The sequence below is a fragment of the Eulemur rufifrons genome, chromosome 20 (genome assembly GCF_041146395.1).
Source record: "Eulemur rufifrons isolate Redbay chromosome 20, OSU_ERuf_1, whole genome shotgun sequence".
Classification (NCBI taxonomy): Eukaryota; Metazoa; Chordata; class Mammalia; order Primates; family Lemuridae; genus Eulemur; species Eulemur rufifrons.
The window spans coordinates 25,349,382-25,373,887 of NC_091002.1; the positions used below are offsets into that span (position 1 = coordinate 25,349,382).

General features: G+C 50.7%; 1 protein-coding gene across 2 annotated transcripts; it reads right to left on the reverse strand.

The window, feature by feature from the left end:
• Window positions 1-7,147: 7,147 nt before the first annotated feature.
• Window positions 7,148-22,737, reverse strand: CCM2L (CCM2 like scaffold protein). Of its 2 annotated transcripts, XM_069495585.1 has the most exons (10): window positions 22,679-22,737; window positions 19,520-19,687; window positions 17,655-17,738; window positions 17,375-17,558; window positions 16,069-16,541; window positions 12,860-12,995; window positions 11,215-11,278; window positions 10,007-10,136; window positions 9,290-9,428; window positions 7,148-8,386 (listed from the first exon to the last, which is right to left on the reverse strand). In XM_069495585.1, the coding sequence occupies exons 1-10, from the start codon at window positions 22,706-22,708 to the stop codon at window positions 8,052-8,054; spliced, it is 1,743 nt and encodes a 580-aa protein (XP_069351686.1). In that variant the 5' UTR covers window positions 22,709-22,737; the 3' UTR covers window positions 7,148-8,051. The 2 variants fall into 2 exon arrangements, with proteins under 2 accessions (XP_069351686.1, XP_069351687.1); XM_069495586.1 differs by lacking the exon at window positions 11,215-11,278.
• Window positions 22,738-24,506: the final 1,769 nt, after the last annotated feature.

Here is a 24,506-nt window from a genome sequence, read left to right on the forward strand (position 1 = left end):
GGCTGGGACTAGCACCACCATGCCCAGCTAATTTTTCTATTTTTTATAGAGATGAGGTCTTGCTCTTGCTCCGGCTAGTCTCAAACTCCTGACCTCAAACAATCCTCCTGCCTTGGCCTCACAAAGTGCTAGGATTACAGAACCGAGCCACGCGCCCAGCCTAAGGAGTCCTTCTTGAAAAAGAAGGACTGAGCTATGAGCTGAGGCTTAAAGAGTGCTAGTAGATCAGGGCAAAGGGCATTCCAAACAGAAGGGAAAGCTGACAAAGGCTTGAGGGGAAAACAGCCTGGCCTGTTTGAGGAACCACAGACACTTCCGTGTTGTTGGTGCCTGAAGCCCCCTGGTGTAGACTGTCTTTGGAAGATGAGGCTGGGGAACAGAGAAGGAGCTGGGGCTTGCTCATGTGGGACACGGGCATGAGTGCATGGGTGTCCTCGAAGCTGACCTACCCCAGGTACCATCCTAGTGGCAGCTGACCACCTGCTCAGGGCCACAGTGGCACTGGGTGGGGATGGGGGATGCTGGGGGAGCCCATGAAATTGTTTTTCTGCCCCCAGCTGCATGGCCATCCCCAGCTGACGGGTCCCCCCAGGGAGATTGGGGGATGGTTCAGTTTCACAACACCCCCTCTCCCATCCCCCCAGTGTCCCCGGAGGCTAAGAAAAGAGGAAGCATTTTGCAGACTTCCTCCTGGGTCCGACCAGTGCTGGACCTGCCTCCTGTATTCTGCCAGAAAGAAGGACCTGTGCACAGCCCCGCCCCCCCTGCAGTCGTGGACACCCTCAAGCAGGGTGTGGCCAGGCCTGGGTGCTGGGAGCGTGGGCTCTAGTCCCAGCTCTTCTGTCTTGTGCTGTGTGCCTGAACAGGGCCCTCTCTTCTCCGGGCCTGCCTCTTGAAGAAAAGCGCACATCCTTACTCAGCAGTTTGAAACTGGAGTGATGTGCATGAATTAGCATGCGAGATCCCCAAGACATAATTTCAGAATAGTTAGAGAGCATATTCCTTTTTTTAAAAATAACATGGTTTTATATTTACCTCCATATGTACTTAAACGTATAAAGAAAAGTCTGGAAACTTCACAGCCAACAAGAGACAGAGGTGTTGTCACTGAGGAAGGAAAGGAACTTTGAAATGGGTGTGTGTGTGTGTGTGTGTGTGTGTGTGTGACTTTTTTGGTATTTGTTTTTTTTTTTCTTTTTTAACTAGAATGCATTTGTGTTTATTTGTATAATAAATAATAATAATAAATGAGGGAACTGGTGTATATAGTTTTGCAGGTTCCTTTCTCCTGAACATCTTATTATGAAAATTTCCAAATATACAGCAAAATTGAAAGACTTCTACAACAAAATCTCTATACTACATTCTACCATTACCATTTTGCTTGCTTTATCACATGTCTGTCCACCTATCCATCCATTAATTCATCTTTTTAAAATGCATTTCAAAGAAATTACTTCAGCATGCATAATATTAATATTTGTTTACACTATTTTTTCTTTTAACAGAAAATTTACCTATAACAAAATACACAAAATTAAGTTTCATTTGCTGAGTTTTTGCAAATGCATACACATCCCTGTAACTTAATCCTAGTAAGATATACATTTTGATCACTCCAGAAAGTTCCCACTTGTCTACAGTGTATTTTCTCGGAGACGGGGTCTCACTATGTTGCCCAGGCTAGCCTTGACCTCCTGAGCTCAAGTGCTCCTCCTGCCTCAGCCTCCCAACGTAGCTGGGACTACAGGCGCGCACCACCACCCCTGGAGAATTTTTTCTATTTTTAGTAGAGACGGGGTCTTGCTGTTGCTCAGGTTGGTCTTGAACTCTTGACCTCAAGGAATCCTCCCACCTCAGCCTCCCAGAGAGCTAGGATTACAGGTGTGAGCCACCACGACACTGCCACAAATTACCCCAAATTTAGCAACTTAAGACATTATAAACATTTATTATCTCATGCAGTTTCCGTAGCTCAGAAATCTGGAAGTAGCTTCACTTGGTGACTTTGGCTTGGGGTCTCTCACAAAGCTGCAGTCAATATGTCAGCCTGGGCTGCGGTCATCTGAAGTCTGGACCGGGGCTGGAGGATCTGTTTCCAGGGTAATTCACTCACATAACTGTCGGCAGGAGGCTGTGTCGGGTGTCGTGCTGGGCTCCAAGGACTGTGGGAATGAGTTAGAACCAGCCCTCCTTGTTCAAGATCTGTGTGTGTGTGTGTGTGTGTGTGTGTGTGTGTGTGTTGGGGTGGGAGTAGGGAGGTCAGTTATGGAAACAGATGGTGTCTATAGAGTTCAATAAATACCATAATAAGTGTTTTTTTAATTGCTTTGCTGTAATCCATATTCATGGCACAACGCTTAAGACACATCATGAAAAGAAAATCTCCTTCCCTCCTTATTCTACAGCCACATGTCCCTCCAGCTCAGAGGCAACAACTATAACTTGTTGCGTATATCCTTCCAGAACTATTCCACTCATAGACACAAGACATTTCCAACCTCTTTAAACAAAAAGACAGCACTATTCAAAGTGCATTGTTCTGCACCTTGCCTTTTCCCCCCACTTACTCTTTCTTGGAAATAATTCCATACCAGTATGCAGAGAGCTGCCTTGTTCTTATTTATGGCTGCATGGTATACTATTGTCTGCATGAGCCACAGTTTATTTAACCAGTCCCCTAGCACGGAACATTTGGTTTATTCCTAATCTCTTGTTATTAGAGACAACACCGCAGTGATTTTCCTTTCATATTCATTTCCACTTATGTGGGTATAAACAGGGGAGAAATCCTTGGCAGTGGAGTTTTGCAGCAAAGGGTCCGTGCATTTAAAGCACTGGTAGATATTGCTCAGTAGGGTTTATACCAACTCACTGTCCCACCTGTCCCACACCTACACCCACATGGTAAGTTATCACACTTCCCAAATGTTGCCAATCTAGTAATTGAAGGATGGTTTCTTCATGTAGTGCTAATTTGCATTTCTCTTATTAGGAGTGAGGTTGAACATCTTGTCACATGTTTTAGAATCATTTGTATTTTTTTTTCTAGCTAAATGATGTGCCTGGTTTTCTACTGGGCTGTGGGTCTTACCTATAGGTCCGCTTTACACATCAAAGGCACTATTCCCTTGTCTGCATGATAAGCTTCAAAAATAATTTGTTTTTGGAACAAGTTGCTTTTGATAAAAATGAGAAGTTTCTGCAGGTCACATGCTTTTCTTCACATCACTGCAGGGCTGCCCCTGGGCTGAGGGAGCAGCTCTGCCATGTAAGGCTCTAGAAGGTGATGCTAGAAGCTGGGGTAGGGGAGGTGGGCAGGAGGGGGAGGACAGGGAGGCAGTTCTTAGCTCTTGCACTAGATGGAAGGGGCTGCCACAGGAGACAGTGAACTTCCCATTGCAGGAAGTGGGCAAAACAGACTGGCCCGGCTTTAAGACCCCTTTGCCCCTCATCTGAAGTATCAGAGGGTAAACAAGTCAGAAGTGGGAGGTCCCACCAATAGGGCCATCAATGTCTGGTCACTTAGGCCTGACGGGGTGGTTACCGCATCTGGAAGCTCCAAGTAACATTGTTTAATAGCTATATAAACTCGTAGAATGTAAACTCCAAGAGGGTTTAAGGGCTAAACAGTTACTGAATGAATGAGTCTAATCAAAGGGTGTGAGAGCTGCTATTTCTGAACCTGGAGGGAGTTCTCTCCCTTCCCTCTTCCTCTTTGAACCTACCCTCTCCTCTTCCTTCCTCTTACCTCATCTGACTCAGGTCCTAACATCTCTCATCTGGTCCTCGTTCCAGCCCTCTGCCCCATCCCCCGCCTCCCAGACTCTCCTTTGCTCTCCAATCCATCCTCCTCCCCCGCAGCTTGAGTCACTCCAAGAAAACAGGAGTACCTTAGATAGCTCCCCATTGCCTGCACTTCCTAGCTGCCCTTCAAGGGCTTCCTGATCTGCCTGGTTCTCTGGTTTCTTCTCCTACAAGTCCTGCCCACCGATCTTGTCCCCCACCTCACACACTGCATGTTTCTCCAACAATAATAATGGTCACATTTATTGAACACTTGCTGTATGTACTTTTGCATAAATTGTCTTGTTTAAGCCTCACACCAATCTATGAGATCTATGAGGGTGATACCATCATTCTCCCCACTTTATAGATGAGGAAGCCAAGACCCAGAGACATTTAGGGGCTTACCCAAGGTCCCCAACTAGCAGATGCCAGAGTTGGGATTCAACACCATGCAGTCCGACCCTCTAGTCAGGGACCCCAGTCACTGCACCAGTCCTAACTGGCTACCAGTTTTGGAGTGTGCCATGCTCATTCAAGCAACCCTGCCTTCGCTCATGCTGGGTCCCCATGTGGAGGGGGGCACTCCTTTCCACATACTCCCACCAAAACCCTTGTTTGTCCTTCAAGCTCCCACTCGTGGGTCACTTCCTCTGTGAAGCCTTTTGCAGATTTCCCAGAAAGAGCTGGCATCTCATCCTTTGATTATAGAAGTGAGAACTTTGTGCCGTGATTATCTGGGGACCTGTCTTCCCCACTAACCAGACTGTGTGCCCACAGCAGGCAGAGATGGTGCTGTATCTTCCTCTCATGTCTCACACAATGCCTGGCAGAGTGCGTGCTCTCTAAGTGTTCGGTGACAGAACGACAGTGGCCCCAGGACTCCTTCTCCGCAACACACAGTTGGGAAGGACTGCTAGGAGTGTCCAGTCGGAAATGGGGAAGAAGTAGAAGGTTGCAGGGCTTCAAAATGGGAGGGTTGCCCATCTAGGGGTAACTGGAGACAATTTTAGTAATTTCACCACTTGTCTTTGGGTCAGGACTGTCCCCAGGAGACCCAGCTGGTGGGGAAGTTCCATACTTGCACTACCCCTAGAAGTCCTTGGCAACCAGCTGTCCCACCCACAAGGGTTTTCCCTTCTTGCGATGCCAGGAACTGAACCATGAAAGGAAGTGGCCCTGGCAGACTATCTGGATGCCACAGGAGGAAGTGTGGCCAGAGTCTCGCTACCCCAGCCAGGACCCTTTGGACCTCAGAAACGAAGAGGTGACATGGCTTTGGTAAAAGGGTAGTTCTGGGGTGGGTGGGAACTTCCTTGGGGTGTGAGGGAAATTGCCCCATGCCCGGAACTATGGGGTAAGAACCAACCCAGTGCTTCTCAGCAGCCCCAGCACTGTACCCTGGCTAGGACTGTAGGCAGTTTCTGAGCTTCGCTCTCTTGCAAAGCCCACAGGCCTTTCAGAGGGACCCTTGTGTCTTTGGCCTCTGTCCTTACCCAACCAACTTCTTCTATGGCTGCCTCACTCAGGAACTCACTAAGGTCCAAATGCCCCAGCCTATGACAACTACACCCAAAGGCTCGAGATAAGAAAGTAGAGAGGCTAGGAGCATGGGCTCTGGTTAGCCAGGTATGAGTCCAAATCCTAGCCCACTGTGTGACCTTGGGCCATTCACTTCACCTCTTGAGCTCCAGTTCCTTTAAACACAAAATGATGATAAATAAATTAGATAACATCAAAATTAAGGAATTTGTTCCATAGAACAAATTTGTTCAACGGAAAGCATCATGGAGCAACTGTTCTCAAAGTGTGGTCCCTGGACTGTCAGCATCACCTGGGTACTTGTTAGAAATGCAAATTTTTGGGCCCCTCCCCTGCTCTATTGAGCCTGAAACTCAGGGGTGGGGCTCAGATGTCTGTGTTTTGGCCAGCTTTCCAGGAAATTCTGATGCATGCTAAAGTGTGAGAACTATTGCCATAAATAAACTTAGATGGGCAACACATTAGGTGAGGATATTTGGAACATCAACATCTAAAAGGGATTAATATCTAGAATTTACCATCTACTCTTGCAAATGCCACAAGAAAAAGAGGAAACCCAGGAGAAAGTGAACAAAAGATATGAACAAGCAATTCACAGAAGAAAAAGCCCAAATGCCTTACAAGTATAGGAGGAGGTTCTAAATCTCAGGATTAACAGAGAAATGCAAGTTAAAACAACAATGAGATGCCACTTTACACACAAATGGATAGGCAAAAATTACAAAGTCAGATAATGTAAAACCTAATGAAGATGTGGAGAGACAGTACCCTTCACACCCTGTAGGTGGAGCTATTCTGGAAGAATTTAGTGAAATCTAAACCATATGAGTACATTCCGTGTGATCTAGTAATTCCACACTTGGGTGTAGAGCCCAGAGAAATTTTCCCACAGGCCCATAAGGATCATGTACAAAGTCGTTCATCACAGTGTTGTTTGTGGTAAGAGGGAGTTGGAAGCAACCTGGGTATCCATCTCTGGGAAGATGGATAAATAAAATAGTGGATGCTCAGCTCAAAATATTTTGCAGCAACTGGATGCAACAGCTAGATTTTCCCACAGCAACACAGGCAGACCTTAAAAACAGTATGGAGTGAAAAAATGAAGTAATAGAATGATAGTCTCATACAATACCATTTATGTAGTGTAAATGGCCACACAAAGCATTGCGTATTTACGTCCAGGGATATATACCAGCACGTAGAGGTGGGGGCTCGTGGTGGGGAGAGGGAAGAAATGTGGGGAATGTGTGGATTGGGGAGGGGGGAATAAAATAAAACATCAGAAGGGCCTTGCATGGACAAAGGATAATGGGATGATGGGATGATCACTTGCCACAAATGGAGTATTAATCATGGAACTCTGGACGTGAAGTCCTAATAATATTACTTAAAAATTGATAACAGTACCTATCTCATGGTAAGTACCACATGTCTGGCTATGGAAGGCTTCGTACATAAATTTAAGCTCTTCTATGTGAGTTTCTGGCCTCCTCCCCAGCCTTGCTCCTTTTAGCCTCCAAGTCCTTACTGAGATGGTGCCCAGTGCTGTGCTGATCCTGACCTCCCTACCTCTGCAACCTGCTGTCAGATTTGACTACCCCAGACCCACAGATGGCTGTGGAGTCTTGGGTATTTCTTGTTTGGGCTTTGCACACAGAGCCAGGCTGTAATTGAGCTTCAAAGAGTAAGTCCTGTTTCTTCCTCCCAAACCGAGCTCCCTGAGGGTCTTCTTAACACCCTCCCTACCCAGTTCTCATCCCATCGCATCCAGGCAAGACAGGAAAACCGAGTCAGAAAGTGTTCGATGTGGCAACGAATGTCATTTATTGAGCACCTATCATGTGCTAAACCCCGAACTAAGCTCTTGGCTTTCATTACCCCCCACGACCACCCTGGGAGGTAGATGGGGCCGACCCCACTGCGCCGATGAGGAAATGGGAGGGTAGGACACTAACCAAATAAGAGCCCTGGATCTGTCTGGCTCCAATTCCAAGATCCCAAATTCAAATCGGGGTCCAGATCCAAGACCGGGACAAGCAAGTTGTTTAGGGTCTTAGGACTCCAAGTGAGACCCAGATTACCCACCTAAGTCAAACCTCAGGGGACGAAAACCTCCCCTCCGCACTGAGGAGGCCACTCCTGCTATCAGGGCAGGGGACACGCTGCCATTTAGAGCCTTAAAAAGACCTTCTGCACTGTTTTGTATGGTCTATTTGAGGTAATATAAGGAGAATCAGGAGATCCCGTCAAGTCTCTTCCCTCTTTTTGAACCTCAGTTTCCCGTTCTGTAAAATAGGATCAACAGAAGTTTCTCGGTTCTGGAAATTCTTTTCTCAGTCGGCCAGCAGGTGGAGCCCACCCTTCATCCCTTCCGGAAAGCTGCGGAGGGAGCCTTGGGGAGGAGGGTGGGTCCTGGGCCGAGCCCTCTGGGCTAGAGGGACAAAGTGGGACGCTGCCCAACTCTGGGCGGGCAGAGGGCCCTGCTGAGCCCCGGGGCGACCGCCCCCTACTCCAGGGTCCGGTTTTGCCCGCCCCCTGCAGGAAATCCTCGGCACTGCACGGACCAGGGCCCGAAGGCAGGGACAGCAACGTGGGGAGTGAAGACCCTGGCCAGGGCATAAGGAGGGGACCCTGCGGATGGGGGGTCCCACAGGTAAGAGGGAGTGAGCACCAGAGGTGGGCTGCGGGGCCACCCCCTTCCACGCCCTCCGCATGGGCGGCAGCTACAGGTAGTTGTCTTCAGCAGCGTCACCCCCTCCCCGGGAGCCCTGGGACTCGTCATCGTCGTCGCCCTCGTTGCCGTTGTCGTCATCGTCGTCGTCGGGGGCCAGCGCCTCAATGTCGTGCGTGATGTCTGCCAGCAGCCGGTGGAAGGCCTGCGCCTCGGGCCGCTGTGCCGCGCCGTCGTAGCTGCGCACGGCCGACGCCGACGTGGAGCTCATGCTGCGCTTGATGCGGCCAAAGCTGTCGGTGAGGATGCCTCCCTCGCGGATGCCCACGCCCTCCAGGAAGCCCTCGAAGTAGCCGATGTCCTGGTCCGGGATGAAGGGCCGCATCCCTGCGGGCAAGGGGCAGGGTGATGCCCCTCAGGTTCAGCCCCTTCCCCTCCTGCAGAGTCGCCCTCTCTGGAGATCTGAATTCAAGTCCCTGCTCTGCCACGCACTGGCCGTGTGGCCTTGCCCGGGTTCCTTAACTCTCTGAGCCAGCAAATAACGACACAACGCTCAGCACACAGTAAATGCTGGCTGCATGCCAGCTTATTATTATTATTATTACGATTGTCACGGTCCCATTTATTAGTTTTGTCACCTTCATTAAATAACTACTCTCGGCCTCCCTTTTCTTACCTGTAAAATTGAGATAATTGCACCTGTTCTCCCCCCAGGAACTTAGCATGCACCATGTGCTCCATAAACATTACTTTGCTTTTACCTCCATCCCTACTTACTGGCCATGTGACTTTGCTACTTTGCTACTCTGAGCCTCAGTTTCCTTAACAGCAAAATGGAGACAAATGATAGCATCTACTTCCCAGAACTGGGGGCATTTAATGAGATGATGCTTGGCACACGGTAACTGCCAAATACATGTTATTAGTATTATTACTGTTGTTAGCCCTCTTTACTAGCTGTGTGACCTTAGGCAAGTTCCTTGGCCTCTCTGAGCCTCAGCTTCCTCATGGGGTAAAATGGGAAGAATCGCTCCCTCTCCCAGCTTAGCTGTGACAATGAAATGGCTACACCAGTGCTTTGTTCTTCTTATCAGCTCTGTCTCCTGGCACTGTGACAAGTCCTTTCCCCTCTCTGGACCTCGGGCTCCTCATCTGCCCCATGGATCTCATTATCTGGCCTTATCAGAGGCTGAAGGAGAAGAAGAAAACATTCCTAGCCCGGTGCCTGACGGGGAATGGCAGGGACCAAGTAGGGGCCTCAGCCGACGGCAGGATGGGAAGGGGGCTCACCGAGGAGGAGGAACTTGCGCCGGTCCCCGTAGAGCTTCAGCAGGCCCGCGCAGTAGTCCTGGATGGGCAGCCCCAGCCGGTACTCCCGCAGCAGCACCGCGAACTGCTGGATCTCAGGGGGCCCCAGCTTGCTCCGCAGCTGTCGGGGGACAACACTTGAGATCAATCCCAGGGAGCAACCCCACCCACCCCCTGCCTGAAAGACCCAGAGCCTTCTCTAAGGGCATGTGGGGCCCAGTCCTCCTCTGAAAGCCCTTCCATGGCCTGCTTGGGTCATCCAGACCCCTTGGGCTGCACCTAAGAATGGGATGTGGACTCAAGCTTCCGCAGTTCAAATCCTGGCCCCTCACTGATCAGCTCTGTAATCTCGGGTAGGTGACAACCTCCCTGACCCTTGCTTTCCTCATCTGCAAAGTGAGGATAATGGTGACACCTCCCTCTTGGGGCTGTTGAAAGGATTAAAAGAAATGATACATGAAAGGTGCTTGGAGCAGTGCCTGGTATACAGCAAGCACTCAGTGAATGCAAGCTGACATTAGTTAGGGCCTTTCATAGGCTGGCCTCAGTTTACTCTCCTAACCTGATCCCCCACCCTGACCTCTGAGGTCTTCTGCCTTGGTTGTGTCCAGGACCACACACAATCCCTGAAATACTCCCATGTTTCCTCCAGCCTCCAGGCCTGTGCGTGTGCTGTTCCCACCGCCTGCCCCAGCTCACCGTGACCATGTAATCCTGTAACTGCTCGAAGCCCAGGCCACTGTGGTCACTGCCGCTGCAGTGGGAGCCATGGAAAGAGGGCGTGGATGTGCCGCTGTAACATGCTTCAAAAGTGTCCTGGGAGCCATTGCTGCAAGGACGGGGGAAGGGACTTTCACTTACCTCCCTCCAGCTTGTCTTCCCAGGGCAGGCTGGAGGTGGGAGGGCATAGCTACTGATGCTCTGGGGGCTCATCCTGGACCCCGTTTTGGCCCCCAAGTCCTCACGTGACCTGGTCCCTGCCACCTCTCAAGCCTGGTCTCTCACTGTGCTCACCCTTGCCCTCTATGCTCCAGCCACCTGCCTTCTCCTTTTCCCTCTAATACTACAAGCACCTCCTCACCTCTGGGCCTTTGCACATGCTGTTCCCTCTGCCTGGAGCGCCTCTCTTCCCCTACCTTTCGCTCAGCTAACCCTTATCATTGGATTTTAAATATCATCTCCTCAGGAAAGTGTTCCCTGACCCCACCAGCTAGGTTAGATCCTCTGTCGGACGTGCTCCCTCAGTCTGTAGCCTATACGTGACACGCGAGTCCTTTCCAAGTTCCCCCACCAAACACCCTGTCCCTCACACCCCCTGCTGCAGCACAGTGGCCTCCTGCTGCTCCTCAAACCCACTAAGCTTTATCCTGTTCTGAATTCTTGTGCTTGCTGCTCCCTCTACCTGGAACATTCTTCCCCTTTTTATCCTCCAGGCCTCGGTTCAGCCGTCACCTCTGAGAGGCCCACCTGACTCCCCAGATGAGTCGGGGCCCCCCTCAGCCTCTCTCACAGCTCTCTGAGCTTCTCTTCAGTGCTTACTAACATTAATTATTATTACTATGAAACGATGATTTCATTGCCTCCTGTGCTAGATTGTAAACCTGGCAAGACTAGAGGGCTTGGTTTTCTTCATTCATTGAGCACCTACTATGTGCCAGGTAGGGGTCTTGCCCTCTGTCTTGTTCCCTGCTGTATCTGCAGCACACAGCACAGTGCCTGGCACACAGAAGGTACTCGATAACTATTGCCTAATAAAAAGTCAACCTTGGAGGCTGGGCGCAGTGGCTCGCGCCTGTAATCTCTTCCCTTATCTCTTACATAACATAGAGCAGGAATTCGGGGCTTCACGGTCATTAGGGGCCCAGGCTTCTCTTTTCCTACCCCGCCCTCTTCAGGACTGTACCCACAAGGAGCTGCAGCAGCTGAAGTCAGCGTCATAGGCGTAAGTCCCGTCCGTGCGGCAGCTCTCACCTGGGACAAGCAGACAGAGGGACTGTCAGAGGTGCCAAAGCAGGAACCAACATCCCCGACTCCCTGAAGCCCCAACTTCAGCCTCACCCTTGGGTCCTGCTCCGCTGCCAGTACACCACTGACCTTGGGCAACTCACCTCCCTGCTCCTGGTCCTCAACTTCCCCGGTGTGGGGACAATACCACCTTCCTCCCTATCTCATGGGGGCCTTGGGAATAGTAGATGAAGGAACAGGAGAAGGAGTGTTTTGTAAACAGTGTGTGCTTGACTCAAGGCAAAAAAAGAATTTTGTGGAGGGAGGATCTCAAAACCTTCAGAGCAAAGAGGCACCGCTGACAGAGAACGTGCTCTCTTCCTAGTCCTGCTGTCTCATCCGTCCAGGTAGTGGCCTCCGCCTTCTGATCTCGGCCCACTCAGTGTCACTTCCTGGCCCTGACTTCCCAGCGGAGGCCAGGTCCTCACTACGTGTTCTTGCAGCACAGTCTGTGGTTCCATGTTTATTTGTGTCATTAATTAATCACTGTCAGCCAGCCTTGGCGATGCCTGCTTCGTGACGGCAAGGCCACATCTAGTGTTGCTCACCTGTGTACCCTGGTGATTAGTACTGGATCTCCCATAGTAGGTGCTCAATAAATACTCATTGTGTGAATGAATTTGTTGAGCTACCTGTTGAGTTATCGCTTTTATTTGCCCATCATCCTTGTGAGAGTCGATGAACTATCCCAGCTTCCCAACAAGCACAGCTCCCACAGACGGGCAGGCCTTCGGAAGAAAGAGAGCCAGCGCTCTGTGGCTGCAGCCGGGCACACAGGGACCACGTCGCAGGGGCCTGTGGCTGAGGGAATGCACCTACTGGCCTTGAAGGCAGCAAGGGGAGTGGGGCAGTTGCAGAGAGAAGCTTTAGAATCAGACAGACCTGAGTTTGAATCCTGACCCTGCCACTTACCAGCTATGTGACCGTGAGCATTTATTGACTACTGTGAGCCTTAACATCCTCATCTGTGAAACTGGAATCGTAAGGCCTCAGAGAGTTCTCCATCAAAAACTACTTCACAAGCATCTATGATGTACCCAGTCCCATGCTAAGCACAGGGGATACAGTGACAAACAGGACAGACAAGGTTGCTAGGAGGATTATGACATGGCACATTGGTACTGTGCTTGGCACACAATCGGTGCTCAGTGAATGCCTCTGTTGGTCTCGTTCTTATTCTAGCTATTGATTGCATCCAAGAACCCATCTGGAAATCTTAGTGTTGACCTAGGGTCCTAGTGGGGTGGATGCACAGTGAGCAGACAATGCATGTTCCTCAGTGTCTGCAAAGCAGGGACATAAAAACAAATGGGAGGGAGAAAAGTTCAGCTCTGAGGGGGCTCATTCTGAATTTGGCAACCCAAACATCCTTGAAGAAGCTAAGTTTGAGGTCATCGTGAAAATCAACATTTTGTCTAACCTACACTGTAATTGTGGTAGGGATCAGGGCCCCTAAGGGCCTTCACTGGCCCCAAGTCCTGGAGCGTCCTCCCTCCCCTGGCCTTTTAGGATATGCCACAGGAGGGGAGGTCAGGAGTGGTTACTCACTGCGGCTGCAGAGCCACGGCCGTTCGGGTGTAGACGTGTAGTGGTAGCCAGCCCGGTCCACACACTCAATGCTCTGGTCCCCATAGATGATCTGGAAGACCTGGCAGATCAGTGCGCAAGACTCCTCAGCAGCATCCTGGCCCAGGGAGAGAGAGAGCTCAGGGCCTCACCAATGACCAGGATATGCCCTGCTTCCTAACACACAGTGTAAAGAGGCTCACGGAGACACACACATATGGACCCCTCTAAATTGATTTTGAGAACATTTTTCATCAAAATTATATGGCTACTCTCTGGTCTTGGAGCTCCTTTATAGAATCCAGCAACAACTCTGACTCCTGTGCCATGAAAAATACATCCCAAATTTCTAGAGGATTCATGAGCATTCCTGAAGTTTACCTAAAATAAGCCAAAATTTAGTGTAATGTATAGGTATGGAAGCTGAGGCCCAGTGAGGGAAAGTGATTAGCCAGGACTAGAATCCAGTTCTCCTATACGTAGTAGGAGGAGAAATGATTGAATGAATCAAATTTTTAGGCTCAACTGCCATATTTAAATATGAGCTTCCTGGCATCCAGTGCAAACACGGAAGCGGGATAAATACATAAACTTCAGTCTCTGGTAGAAGGAAAGACTTTAAGTTCTTGGGTGAATTGTTTTTGAGATTGCAAATTTGAAGAGGAATTTACCTCTTTATGTCTTTAAGCAAGACACATAGACAATAACTGATGAAGAGACCATCTTCATGAAGCTGTTCCTCTTTTGTGTCTCTAAAAAAGCTCAAGGTATAAATTAAAATCTAACTGAAGATAGGCATTTTGGGATAGTAGGGGTGCACTAATCATTAAACTGGAATCCTTACAATAACCCTACAAAATGGACAGGGAAGAGACGATCCTTATTTTATAGTTAAAGACACTGAGGCTTAGAGTGGCTAAGTGACTTGCACAGGCTCACACAGCAGGTTCATGTCCTTAGTTAGCATCCAAGTTTTTTGTCTCTAACTCCTGTACCCTCCTCGGGACCAGGATGTCTCAGATAGAAGGTTAAGGCTCAGACAAGCCTGGAAAGCAACTCTTATTTACTCATTCCACAAATTCTCAATTATTCCTATTGCGTGGCAGGTGCTGGGCCAGGCTCTGTACCCCAAAGCTCTCACAGTCCAGGGGATGAACAGGGCACACTGAAGCCTTTGTATGGAATCTGTTTCCAGGCTCTTCACACTGCTAACTCCTTGCTTTCCTTCACGTTTCAGTTCAAACAGCACAAACTCACTTTCCCTGTTGAAATGGATTTCCGCCCCCATTCTTCATCACTGCAACCTGCTTGTTTTCTTCTAGGTCCCCACGGCAAGGTATAATGATATAATTTGCATTAGCTCATCCACTCATTCAACAGATACTTATTGAGCACCTGTTACATGCCAGGTGCTAGGTACTAGCACCTGTTCTAGGTGCTGGGGGTGCCACAGTGAACCATCCAGAACACGCAGGCCTCTTGCACTCTACAAGGTCAGTCTGGTGGGAGTGGAGTGAATAAAAGGGGAGAGAGAAAGAATGAGGTGGAGAGGAAATGGGTGTGTTAGCTGGAGGTGGCCTTGGAAACAACTGTCAGGATGTTAGCTTTCACTCTAAGTGAAAAGGGGGGAGCGCTGGAAGATTTGGAGCAGTGACAGGATGTGACTTATGTGTTAACAGGAATGCTCTGACTGCCTGGGGGAACAGATTGTATGCAAGGGGTGAACCAGTGAGGGGGTGACTACATGATCCAGATGAGAGAATGGGGCACAGACCTGGGTGGGGACAGTGGAGGGTGGGGAGAAGTAAGAGGATTTATTGATGGACTCAATATGGGTCGGGGGAGGTGAGAGAGGGAAAGAGAGAAAGGGCGAGGGAAAGAGAGAGACGGAAAGGGGTGGGGAGCCAAGAATCACGGCAACATAAGGATGGAGCTGACATTAACAGAGAAGGGGAACCAAGGGAGGAGCAGGTTTAGCTGGGAAGACTGGGGCTCAGCTTTCAGCGTGTTAAGTTTGAAATGGTCATTAGAACTTCCAGTGGAGAGGTTGAGTAGAGATCTGGTGAGAGATGGAATGTGGGGAGTTCTCAGCGTCTTAAAAGCCATGAGACTACAGATCACCTAGAAATGAGGAGATAAAGGAGGGAAGGGGACCAAGGACTAACTAAGCCTGGACACTCCAACTTTTGGAGTCTGGAGAGAAGAGGAGGAACCAGCTTTTGAGGAGGAGCCAGAGAGGTAGGAGGGTACAGAGCCGGAAGCAGAGTGAGAAAGTGTTTCATGGGCAGGCAGACGGCTACAGTGTCTGAGTTTACTGGTTGTCATCTGTCTCTGTCTCTAGACAGGCACCATGTCTAATTTGTTCGCCACTGTTTATACACAGAGGGAGTTGGTGGCCTGGGGTCAGAGGAAAAGCTTAGAAGTCTCAGAGCTTGAAGGTGTCTGCTAGACTGTGAGCTCCGTAAGGGAGGACACCAAATGTCTTGTTCACCTCTGTATCCAGAGCACTTAGCCCGATGCCTAGCATTCAATGAAGACGGTCAAATGAATAAAAGAAAGGGTGATATGGAAGATGGGGGGAGGGGAGGAGAGGCAAGAATGGCAGGAAGGCTTCTGCCCTGGGTGACCACCTTAGTTACCAAGAGTACTGGCTCTGACCTTCGTGGGTTCGAATCTTAAAAGCGTTACCTGCTTCCTGTGTGACCTTGTCCACCTTACTTAACCTTTGGATCTGCGTTTTCTTCTCTAGAATTGGGATACAACAGTTGTACTATTTGCCTCTAGGGGTTGCTGTGAGAATGAAATGAAGTGATGCTGTCCCGTGTCTGGCATGAGTTGGCACTCAATTCATTCTGGTGATTAATATGCTCTGATTGTCACTGTGGTGGTGCTAGCATTGACAACATTGGAGAAGGAGCAGGGCTGGAGGAGGGGTTAGGTCTAGTATGTTTTGGCTATTTTGAGTTTTTTCCCCACTGGGGGAGTCAGGGAGAGATATCCTGGAGGAATGCGGGGCTGGAGGTTAGAAGGCATTAGGCGTCAAAGGGACAACTGAGTGGAGCCTAAGGAGGGAGAAGGGAAAAGGCCAGGGCAGATCCAGGAACCTCGCGAATGGGGCGGGACCGGGCGGGAGAGACCGAAGCAGCGTCCCGGAGGCAGGACATTGGAGCGTGGGGTGCCCTCGGGCTCACCCTGTTGGCCACAGCTAGGATGACCAGGTTGCAGTAGGCATCCGGGCTGGGGTCCTGCGGGTCTAGCGGGTTGGGGCCCGGGTGGCGCCGCTCCCAGCTGCCGCCGCCGCCGCCGCCAGCCTGCCTCCGCTCCCAGCTGCCGCCCGGCTTGCCCGCGCCGCCGCCGCCGCCGCCGCCGTGCCGCCGCTCCCAGCTGCCGCTGAACGTCTGTCGGCGCTCCCAGCTGCCCGACGCCCGCGCCCCCGCGCGCTGGCGCTCCAGGCTGCCGCCGCCGCCGCCGCCGCCTCCGCCCGCGGCCCGGGCCTCGGCGCCGCCGCCCCACGCCATGCGCCAGTCCAGGCTGCAGATGGTGTGGCGCCGCTCCGTGGTGCCCACCCGCCGCTTCTCGGGCGCAGCGCCCGGCGGGCCCGGGTCTCGCCCCGCGCCCCCAGGGCTGGCGTCCACGCCGGCCGGCACCGGGTCCACGCCCAGACCTAGGGGAGTCCGGGGGGCCATCAGCCGCAGAAGATCCGGGCTGAGGCCCCTACCGAGGCCATCTGGAGGACCCGACCCCGCCTCTCTGGGGTCCAGCCGCCTCTGGCCTCAGGGCCTCCAGCTGGCTTCAAAGTAGTGCGGCCACCCGCGCCCCACTCCACGTCCACACTTTCGGCTCCCCTCCCGACCTCAGTCTCTGCTCCTACTTTTGACTCTACCCCTGGCCTCGGTGTGGCCGGCGATTTCCGAGCTCCTCGCCTCACACCTGCTCTCTGACCGGAGGGTGGTGGTCAGGCTGTCCCCTCCCTCTGTAGCCTTAACTCGGACCCTGACCCTGTCCCTGTTTCAGAGGCGCCAAACCTTGGATTCCGACTCCTCCCCTACCCCGTCCTCAGCCCCGCCCCTGGCCTCAGGCCCCGCCCCCACCTCGGAGTGTCTGAAACCTCCCACCAGGAGCCCCGCCCCCGAGCGTATGGCCACGCCCCCAATCCAGACTCCGCCCCTAGCCTGAGGGTCCACCTAGCCTCTAAGCCGGGTGGTGACTTCGGGCCTCAGGTTCCGGTCCTCTCCACCCTCCCGAGCTCCTACTTTCAACTGTCCTCAGAATGGTGGGTCTGGCCGCCCACCCTTGAGCCTGAAGCCCGGGCTCCGTCTTCTTGCATGTGGCATCTTCGGCCCGCCCCTGGTCTCAGGGTAGTGCGGCCAGGCCTTTTCCACCGCCCCTCACCCAGCCTCAGGCCCCTCCCCTGCAGCAGGCCACGCCACTCTCCAGACTAGACGTTGGGCCCTTTCTCTTCCCCTGGCGGCTGCGGGGCTCCCTCGCCCGCTGTACCGGTCTTAAGCACTAGCAGGTGCAGCGCGTCGTCCTGCAGGTAGGAGGCCGCGGCGATTTCGTGCGTGGGGATACGCAGGATGAGCTCCTCGTTGTCCCGCCAGGTGAGCAGCAGACAGCGGGCAGACAGGCTCAGGATGCTGTCCTGCTCCGCCGTGGTCTTCAGAGGCAGCTCCTTCAGCTGCTGCAGGGAGGTTCGGATCTCCTGAGTCCCCGGGCCCGTGGGTAGGAGAGGGAGAAGGGGACGAGACCCTGCCCTCCTCCCTCCCCAGAGCCTTACCCTGGCCGTGTCCAGCAACTGCAGGAGCTCGTCCCGACTGGAGGGGTTCAATGAGGAAGTCACCCACGTGAGGTGGCCCAAGAACTGGATGGGAAACCAGGAGGGACAAGGGCACAGAGAGGTCACTCTGAAACCCTGGAGGACCCTGGCCTCCTCACTGACATAGTGCAGATAGATTGAGATAGAAATATATGAATTAATAATAATCTGATCATAACTTTTATTGACGCTATAATAGAAGCCAGACACAGTTCTGAGCACTTTCTAGGTAGTCGCTCATTCATGCTCGCTTTAAGGATAAAAAACTTCCCCAGGATTATATAGCTAAAAGGGTAAAACTGGACTCCACCTGCCAGAACCCACTTTCAACTGCTAACTTATATTATCTTAACACACAGTCATTTAGCTATAAGATTCCATAGGGAAGCAAAAATCACTATAATACCTTGAAAGAACTGACCACCTGTGAATTTCCTCTGGACTAAGTGGCTCTCTCTGCCCCAAGTATCATTGTCAAACTGATTGCAAATCACTTGCCCTCTTTATGGTCTTGTTGCAGAAGTCAAATGGAAATAAGTCTAATTAGTGGATCATTTTGTCAGAAAAATAATGCTCTAAATCAAATTTTTTCATTCATTCTTAGTTATAGCCTAATGTTATCACTTCACTTAAATGTTATTCAATATAAGAATTAACTTTTCCCATTATTTTTAGTTGTATTCTTCTAGGTGAACTCCACCAATCAAACCTTTTCTTTTTATTCTCTATGAAATTTCAGTCCCCAATTTTTAAGTGGACTTATTTGTTAGCTTTTCCCTCCATATAGGGTTGCCAGATAAAATATAGGATGCTAGTTAAATCTGAATTTCATATAAACAACAAAATTTTTAAAAAGTTTTTTAGTACTTTTAGTCCCCTGAAATATTTGAGACACACTTAAGAAAGTATTCATTACTTACCTGAAATTCAAATTTAGGTGGCTTGTTGTTTGCTAAATCTGATAACCCTTCCCCCATCATCTTTCTAGGCTAAATGAGGACCCCTGGCTGCTCCTTCATGGTGTTCATGAAATAGAGGTAAAGCTCTCAAATGGTCAAAGTCCTTTGTGGTTTGCCGTTAACCTGGATGCCGTCTGAGTAACAAGGTCACTGCGGTAAAATCTCTAGGGAAGTGCAAAGGTTGTCAGAATCAAAATGGAGTCACCTGTGTCTTAAAAAACTTGGCAAATAGAGCCAGGAAGGCCACGAAGCAAAAGTTCTCATGCACGAATGACTGATGATAAGAACTATCACAAAAAACTGCAAAAACCACAACTTTGCACAAAGGCCATCACAACCTTACACACACAAAAATGCTTCCGCAAGGACGTCTGCCCAGCAACTGCCTGTCCAGCCTGGAACTGGCACCACCCTTGTTATTGATCCTTACAGCCAAGGATAGTTATCTCAAAACAATTAGGCAGTCCTCCTCACTTTTCCTTTAAAAGCCTTTGCCTTCCTTTATTTCCCTGAACACTGATTCCCAAATGAACATTTTCTTTTTGAGAGTCTCCCTCTCTGTTTGTTGTTTAGGTTGACAGAAGGTAGGGCTTTGCGGTGCACAGAACGTTCTCCCACCCACTCTCCCCTGGTGGGAGGTGTTGAGCCCCTTGCTGAGATGGGAACACCGAGGCTCAGCGGCTGGAGGTCACTTGCTGCCCATACACAGCATACAGCAGGGGCGAGGCTGACATGAACCCAGGCCTCATTCCTATGAGCCACAACTTGCCCTGTGCGAGACAGGGCTGACCAGGGCTTGGTGTCCAGGAGAGATGAGGTCTCTCCTCAGCCCAAGATCGTCCCCACCCTTCCTCATCCCACACGCACCTTGACCTCCTTCTCCAGGTAGTCACACAGCAGAATCTGGGGGTCGATGAGGTAGTCAGGGGGATACAGGGGCATCGAGTGCAGGGGCCGGCGGCTCACACTGCTTCTAAAGGCTGCCCGGCGAGCAGCCTTGGGGAACACCAGCCTTCTAATGGGGGACACAAAGCCCTGGGGGAGGACAGGGGAATGACAGTCATAATGAGCACTTATCATGCTCCCTTTTACTTATATTACCTAATTTAGTTCTCCCAAAAACTCTGCAGAAGGGGTACCTCTGCGATTCCCATTTTAGAGATGGAGAAACTAAGCCCCAGAGAGGGAACTCGCTGATAGGTAGTAGTGGTGCACCCAGTAGTTCACCTTGAGCAGTATGGGTCCAAAACCTCCATTCTAAACACCCAGGTGAGTATGGCAGCTCCAACCAGGTTTAAGGAATGAGTCTAGGTTGGGGTGAATACAGAAAAATATTAGGATTCAGTGTGGCTGTGTGGTGGGTTCACAGGTATTTGTTAGGCTCTCCCTGTGCTTTCCTAAAAGTTAGAAATAATTAATAAGTAAATTTAAGTATAATCCAGGGGCAGCTGCATAAAAATGGCTAAAAAGGTTAAAGTTGCAAATTCCAGGGCCCTAGCCTAAACCAATAGAATGTAAATCTCAAAAGAAAGATCGAGCACCGCTGTAGAGCAACAGCTCTCAACACGTGGCTCCTGAACCAGCACCAGCAGCATCACCACCTGGGACTTGAGAGAAATGCAGATTCTTGGGGTCCATCCCAGACCGCTGATCAGAGACTCTGGAAGTAGGGCTGAGCAGGCGGGTTTAACTAGCCCTCCAGGTGATTCTGATGCATGCTCAAGTGTGAGAACCATACTTCAGAGCCATTGCTCCCAACCCTGGCTGTACTTTAGAACTACCTGGGGAACTTCTAAAACTTCAGATGTCCAGGCCACACCCCAGACCAATTGAATCAGAAATTCTGGGACTGGGACCCAGGCATCAAGATTTTTAAAGCCTCCTTACAGCTGGGCATGGTGGTGCACACCGGTAGTCCCAGCTCCTTGGGAGGCTGAGGCAGGATGATCGCTTGAGCCCAGGAGTTCAAGGTTATAGTGAGCTATGAATGGGACACTGCACTCCAGCCTGGGTGACAGAACAAGACTCTGTCTCTTAAAAAAGCCTCCTTAGGTAATTTCAAAAGGGAGGTCAGCTGAAAACCACTGTGTAGAATGCGTGGTCTGATTACTTAACTCTTGCAGCATGCCAAGACAAATGTGAGCAAAACAAAACTACCCCACTGCCCTCACCTTCTGGTTTGGGTAAGCAGACAGTACACAAGTCCACAAAAGCTTACGATCATTCACTCATTCAGTGAACACTTATTCATACCTATATGGGTGGGCCCTGTGCTCGGTGCTGAGGATTCAGGGGAGACCTGGACCCCCTCCTTGCCTCCAGGGCTTGTGATAAATGACCTAAACTAGTGAATCACAAACTTTACTGCATTTTCCATGAGTTCTGATTCAGTAGGTCCGAGTTAGGGCCTGAAGTCGGCATTTCTCACGAGCTCCCAGCTGGTGCCGGTGCTACTGCTCTGCGCACCACACTCTGAGTAGCCAGGATCTAAACCAGCGGTTCTCAAAGTGTGGTCCCCACAGCCAGCAGCATCAGCATCAGCATCACCTGGCCAGGGTGGCGGTGGGGACCTGGGGGTTATTAGAAATGCAAATTCTTGAGTTTAATCCCAGACCTATTGGCTCAGAAACTGGGAGTGAGTCCCAATGATCTGCGTTTTAACAAGCCCTTCGGGTGATTCTGATACACGCTCAGCTCGTTTTAGAACTGGTGTCGTGGAGCCTGGATAAAAGCTCTGAGAAATGAAAGAACACTATTTGGGAGAAGGCATGCTGAGCAGAGGGCACGGTATGTGCACAATCCTGGTGGCTTCAAAGGCTGGTGAGGGTGACCCTGGAGAAGCTGTGCGCTGTCTGTCGTGGCTGAGTTACGAGATGAGCCTTGAATGAGGGCTGTGGAGCTGGGACTTTGTCTTGCCTGTGTGTGTGTGAGCATTTTGTCTGTGGCCCTGCCCTCCTCTCCAGCCTCATCCCCCTCCCTCTCGCCCCCAGCTGCACAGCCATCTTTCAGTCCTTCCTACTTGCTATATTCCTCTGCCCCATTTGCACATGCTGTTCCTCTGCCCAAAACACGCTTCCCTATTCCCTGTCCTTCCACCCATCCATCAGCTCCCAACTCAAACTGACCAGGACAGGGCTGGCCACTCTAATATGCTGTCTTCCAGTACTGAGTATGGGGCCTTTTATGCAATTTTCCAATGCAATTATTATTTATTGCCTTTTAAAAAAGATTAATAGTTGCTTCCCCCACTAGACTGTGAGGTCCAGGGAGGAAGCAGGGTCCTTGCCTGACTTTGCTCACCACTGCGTCATCACCAGCACCAGGCACAGTGCCTGGCATGCAGTCGGTGCTCAATAAATGTCTATTGAAAGGATGAACAAAGGGAAAGCATGCACATGCACATGTGTCTGGGCTCCCTTCTGAGCCCTTCATGATCCATGTGGGCGTCTTTGTGAACAGCCCCTACCCAGATTTCTTGGGGGAAGAGGGATATGTGGGGATGGGGGTGGGGTGGAAGTTGGAATCTGAGCAGCTCCCTGAACCCCAGAGACAACCAGTAAGATGTCCAGAGAAGCATACTAGAACATGTGGGAGCGGGGGGTGGGCAGGGAATGATCGTGGGCTGAGGCCCTTGTGTAAAGACAGGGAGAGGAGCAGGTGGGAGGGACTCAAGCCTGCGTAGAATTGTCCTGTCTGCAGCAGTGGTGTCTGTGAAGCTGCAGGAGGGGAACACCAGGGAAGCAGGTTTCAGTATCTCCCAAACTGACTCCGTCTGGCCAGTTCCAGGGAGGGTCCCTGTCTGTCCATTCCAGGGATGGCAGAGGCCACTGAGAGTGGAGAAGCAGGTAAGGGAGTTTAGAGCCCAAATGTCTGGCTGCCCAGGAGTGGGAAGGAGGGTCCTTCTAAATAAGAAGAAAGGCCCCACTTATGCCACTTGCTGTCCCCCTGCCTCCCGCCGCCCCGCTGTCCCCTCCCCAACTTCGGGGACATTTCCCTACCCCGTGTCCCTCCCAACCTCCCACCTACCTTCTTCCCTTTCTTGACTTCATATTCCATGGTGAAGCGTCCCTTCTGCTCCTGCCACCCTCTTGGCCACCCCCTCCACCCCCCCACCCCAGTTCCTTTGTTCTTTTTCCTGCCTGGTCGGAAACTCCACCAGCCCTGGAGTTCCTGCCCCTCCCAGCTGATGGGGGTGGTGGTGGTGGTGGAGGACGTAGCCTTGGGTCCCTACAGCTGAAGGGTGGGAGCCCAGGCAGAACAACCAACTTGGGGAGAAATGCTCAAGGCCTCCAGCCAGAAGACCTGCTGCTGAGGGGGTTTGGGAGCTGGGTGAGGCTGGGGAAGGGGCTCCCCCAAATTCAGAGTCACTAATTTGGAAAATTCCAAGTTCCAGCCCCATTTCTGCCACTGACCTTGCTGTCTGACCTTGGCAAGGCAAGTGAGTTCCCCCTTTCAGAGCCTGTTTCCCTCTCCCCTCTATAAAGTGGGAGTAAGCATTGCCTCCCTCCCTGGGCTGCTGTGGTGAGAAATTAATAAAAAAAGTGGGTGCAAGGTGCTTCATAAACTATAGAGTGCTGTGTCTAAGCAAGCTAGGATTTTAAAAAATTAATCATTACTATTAAGGGAGGCAGTATGCATGGGCTTTGGAGACAGGCTGCCTGAGTTTGAGTCTTGGCTTTGCCACTTACTGGGGTTATGACCTTTGGGAAGTTCCTTACTCACCTGTGCCTAGATTTTCTCATCTATAAAATAGGCATAATACTAGTTTGACCTCATAGTGACCTTGTAAAGATTAAACACACTTACAAAAGCTCTTGGCATGTAGTAAGTGCTCAATAAAAACTGTTTACCAGTCTATGGGTTGTCACCCTAAATAACAGAGAAAGGCTTTCTAAAAGAAAAGCTGGGCCAGGCGCAGTGGCTCACACCTGTAATCCTAGCACTTTTGGAGGCCAAGGCGGGAGTATCGCTTGAGGCCAGAAGTTCAAGACCAGCTTGAGCAAGAGAATCCATCTCTACAAAAAAATAGAAAAAAAAAATATCTAGGTATGGTGGCATATGCCTGTAGTCCCAGCTACTGGGGAGGCTGAGGCAGGATGATCGCTCAAGCCCAGAAGTTTGAGGTTGCAGTGAGTTACGATGACACCACTGCACTCCAACCTGGGAGACAGAGCAAGACCCTATCTCAAAAATAAATAAAGAAATGAAAGAAAAGCTGTTTACTTGGGGATGAAGCGTTGCAATGGGAATACACACGTTAAGGTGAACTATGTGCATATTCAGGGAGGTAAAGGAAGACAAAGGTTTTTAAAGGAAAAATAAGGAGGATTCCATGATTGTTTTGCAATAATTGTCCTCGGCTACAAAGATCAATAACAAGGGTGACGCCAGTCCAAGGTTGGGCAAGCAGTTGCTGGGCCGGTATCCTTGTTTTTTTTTTTTTTTTTTTTTGAGACAGAGTCTCACTCTGTTGCCCAGGCTAGAGTGAGTGCCGTGGCGTCAGCCTAGCTCACAGCAACCTCAAACTCCTGAGCTCAAGCGATCCTCCTGTCTCAGCCTCCCGAGTAGCTGGGACTACAGGCATGCGCCACCATGCCCGGCTAATTTTTTCTATATATATTTTTAGCTGTCCATATAATTTCTTTCTATTTTTAGTAGAGGTGGGGTCTCGCTCTTGCTCAGGCTGGTCTCGAACTCCTGAGCTCAAACGATCCGCCCACCTCGGCCTCCCAGAGTGCTAGGATTACAGGCGTGAGCCACCGCGCCCGGCCATCCTTGTTAAAAGTATTATTTTGTGTGTAAGGTTGCTGCGGTCTTTGTGCAAGGTTGTGCTTTTTGTACAGTCGTTTTTTGC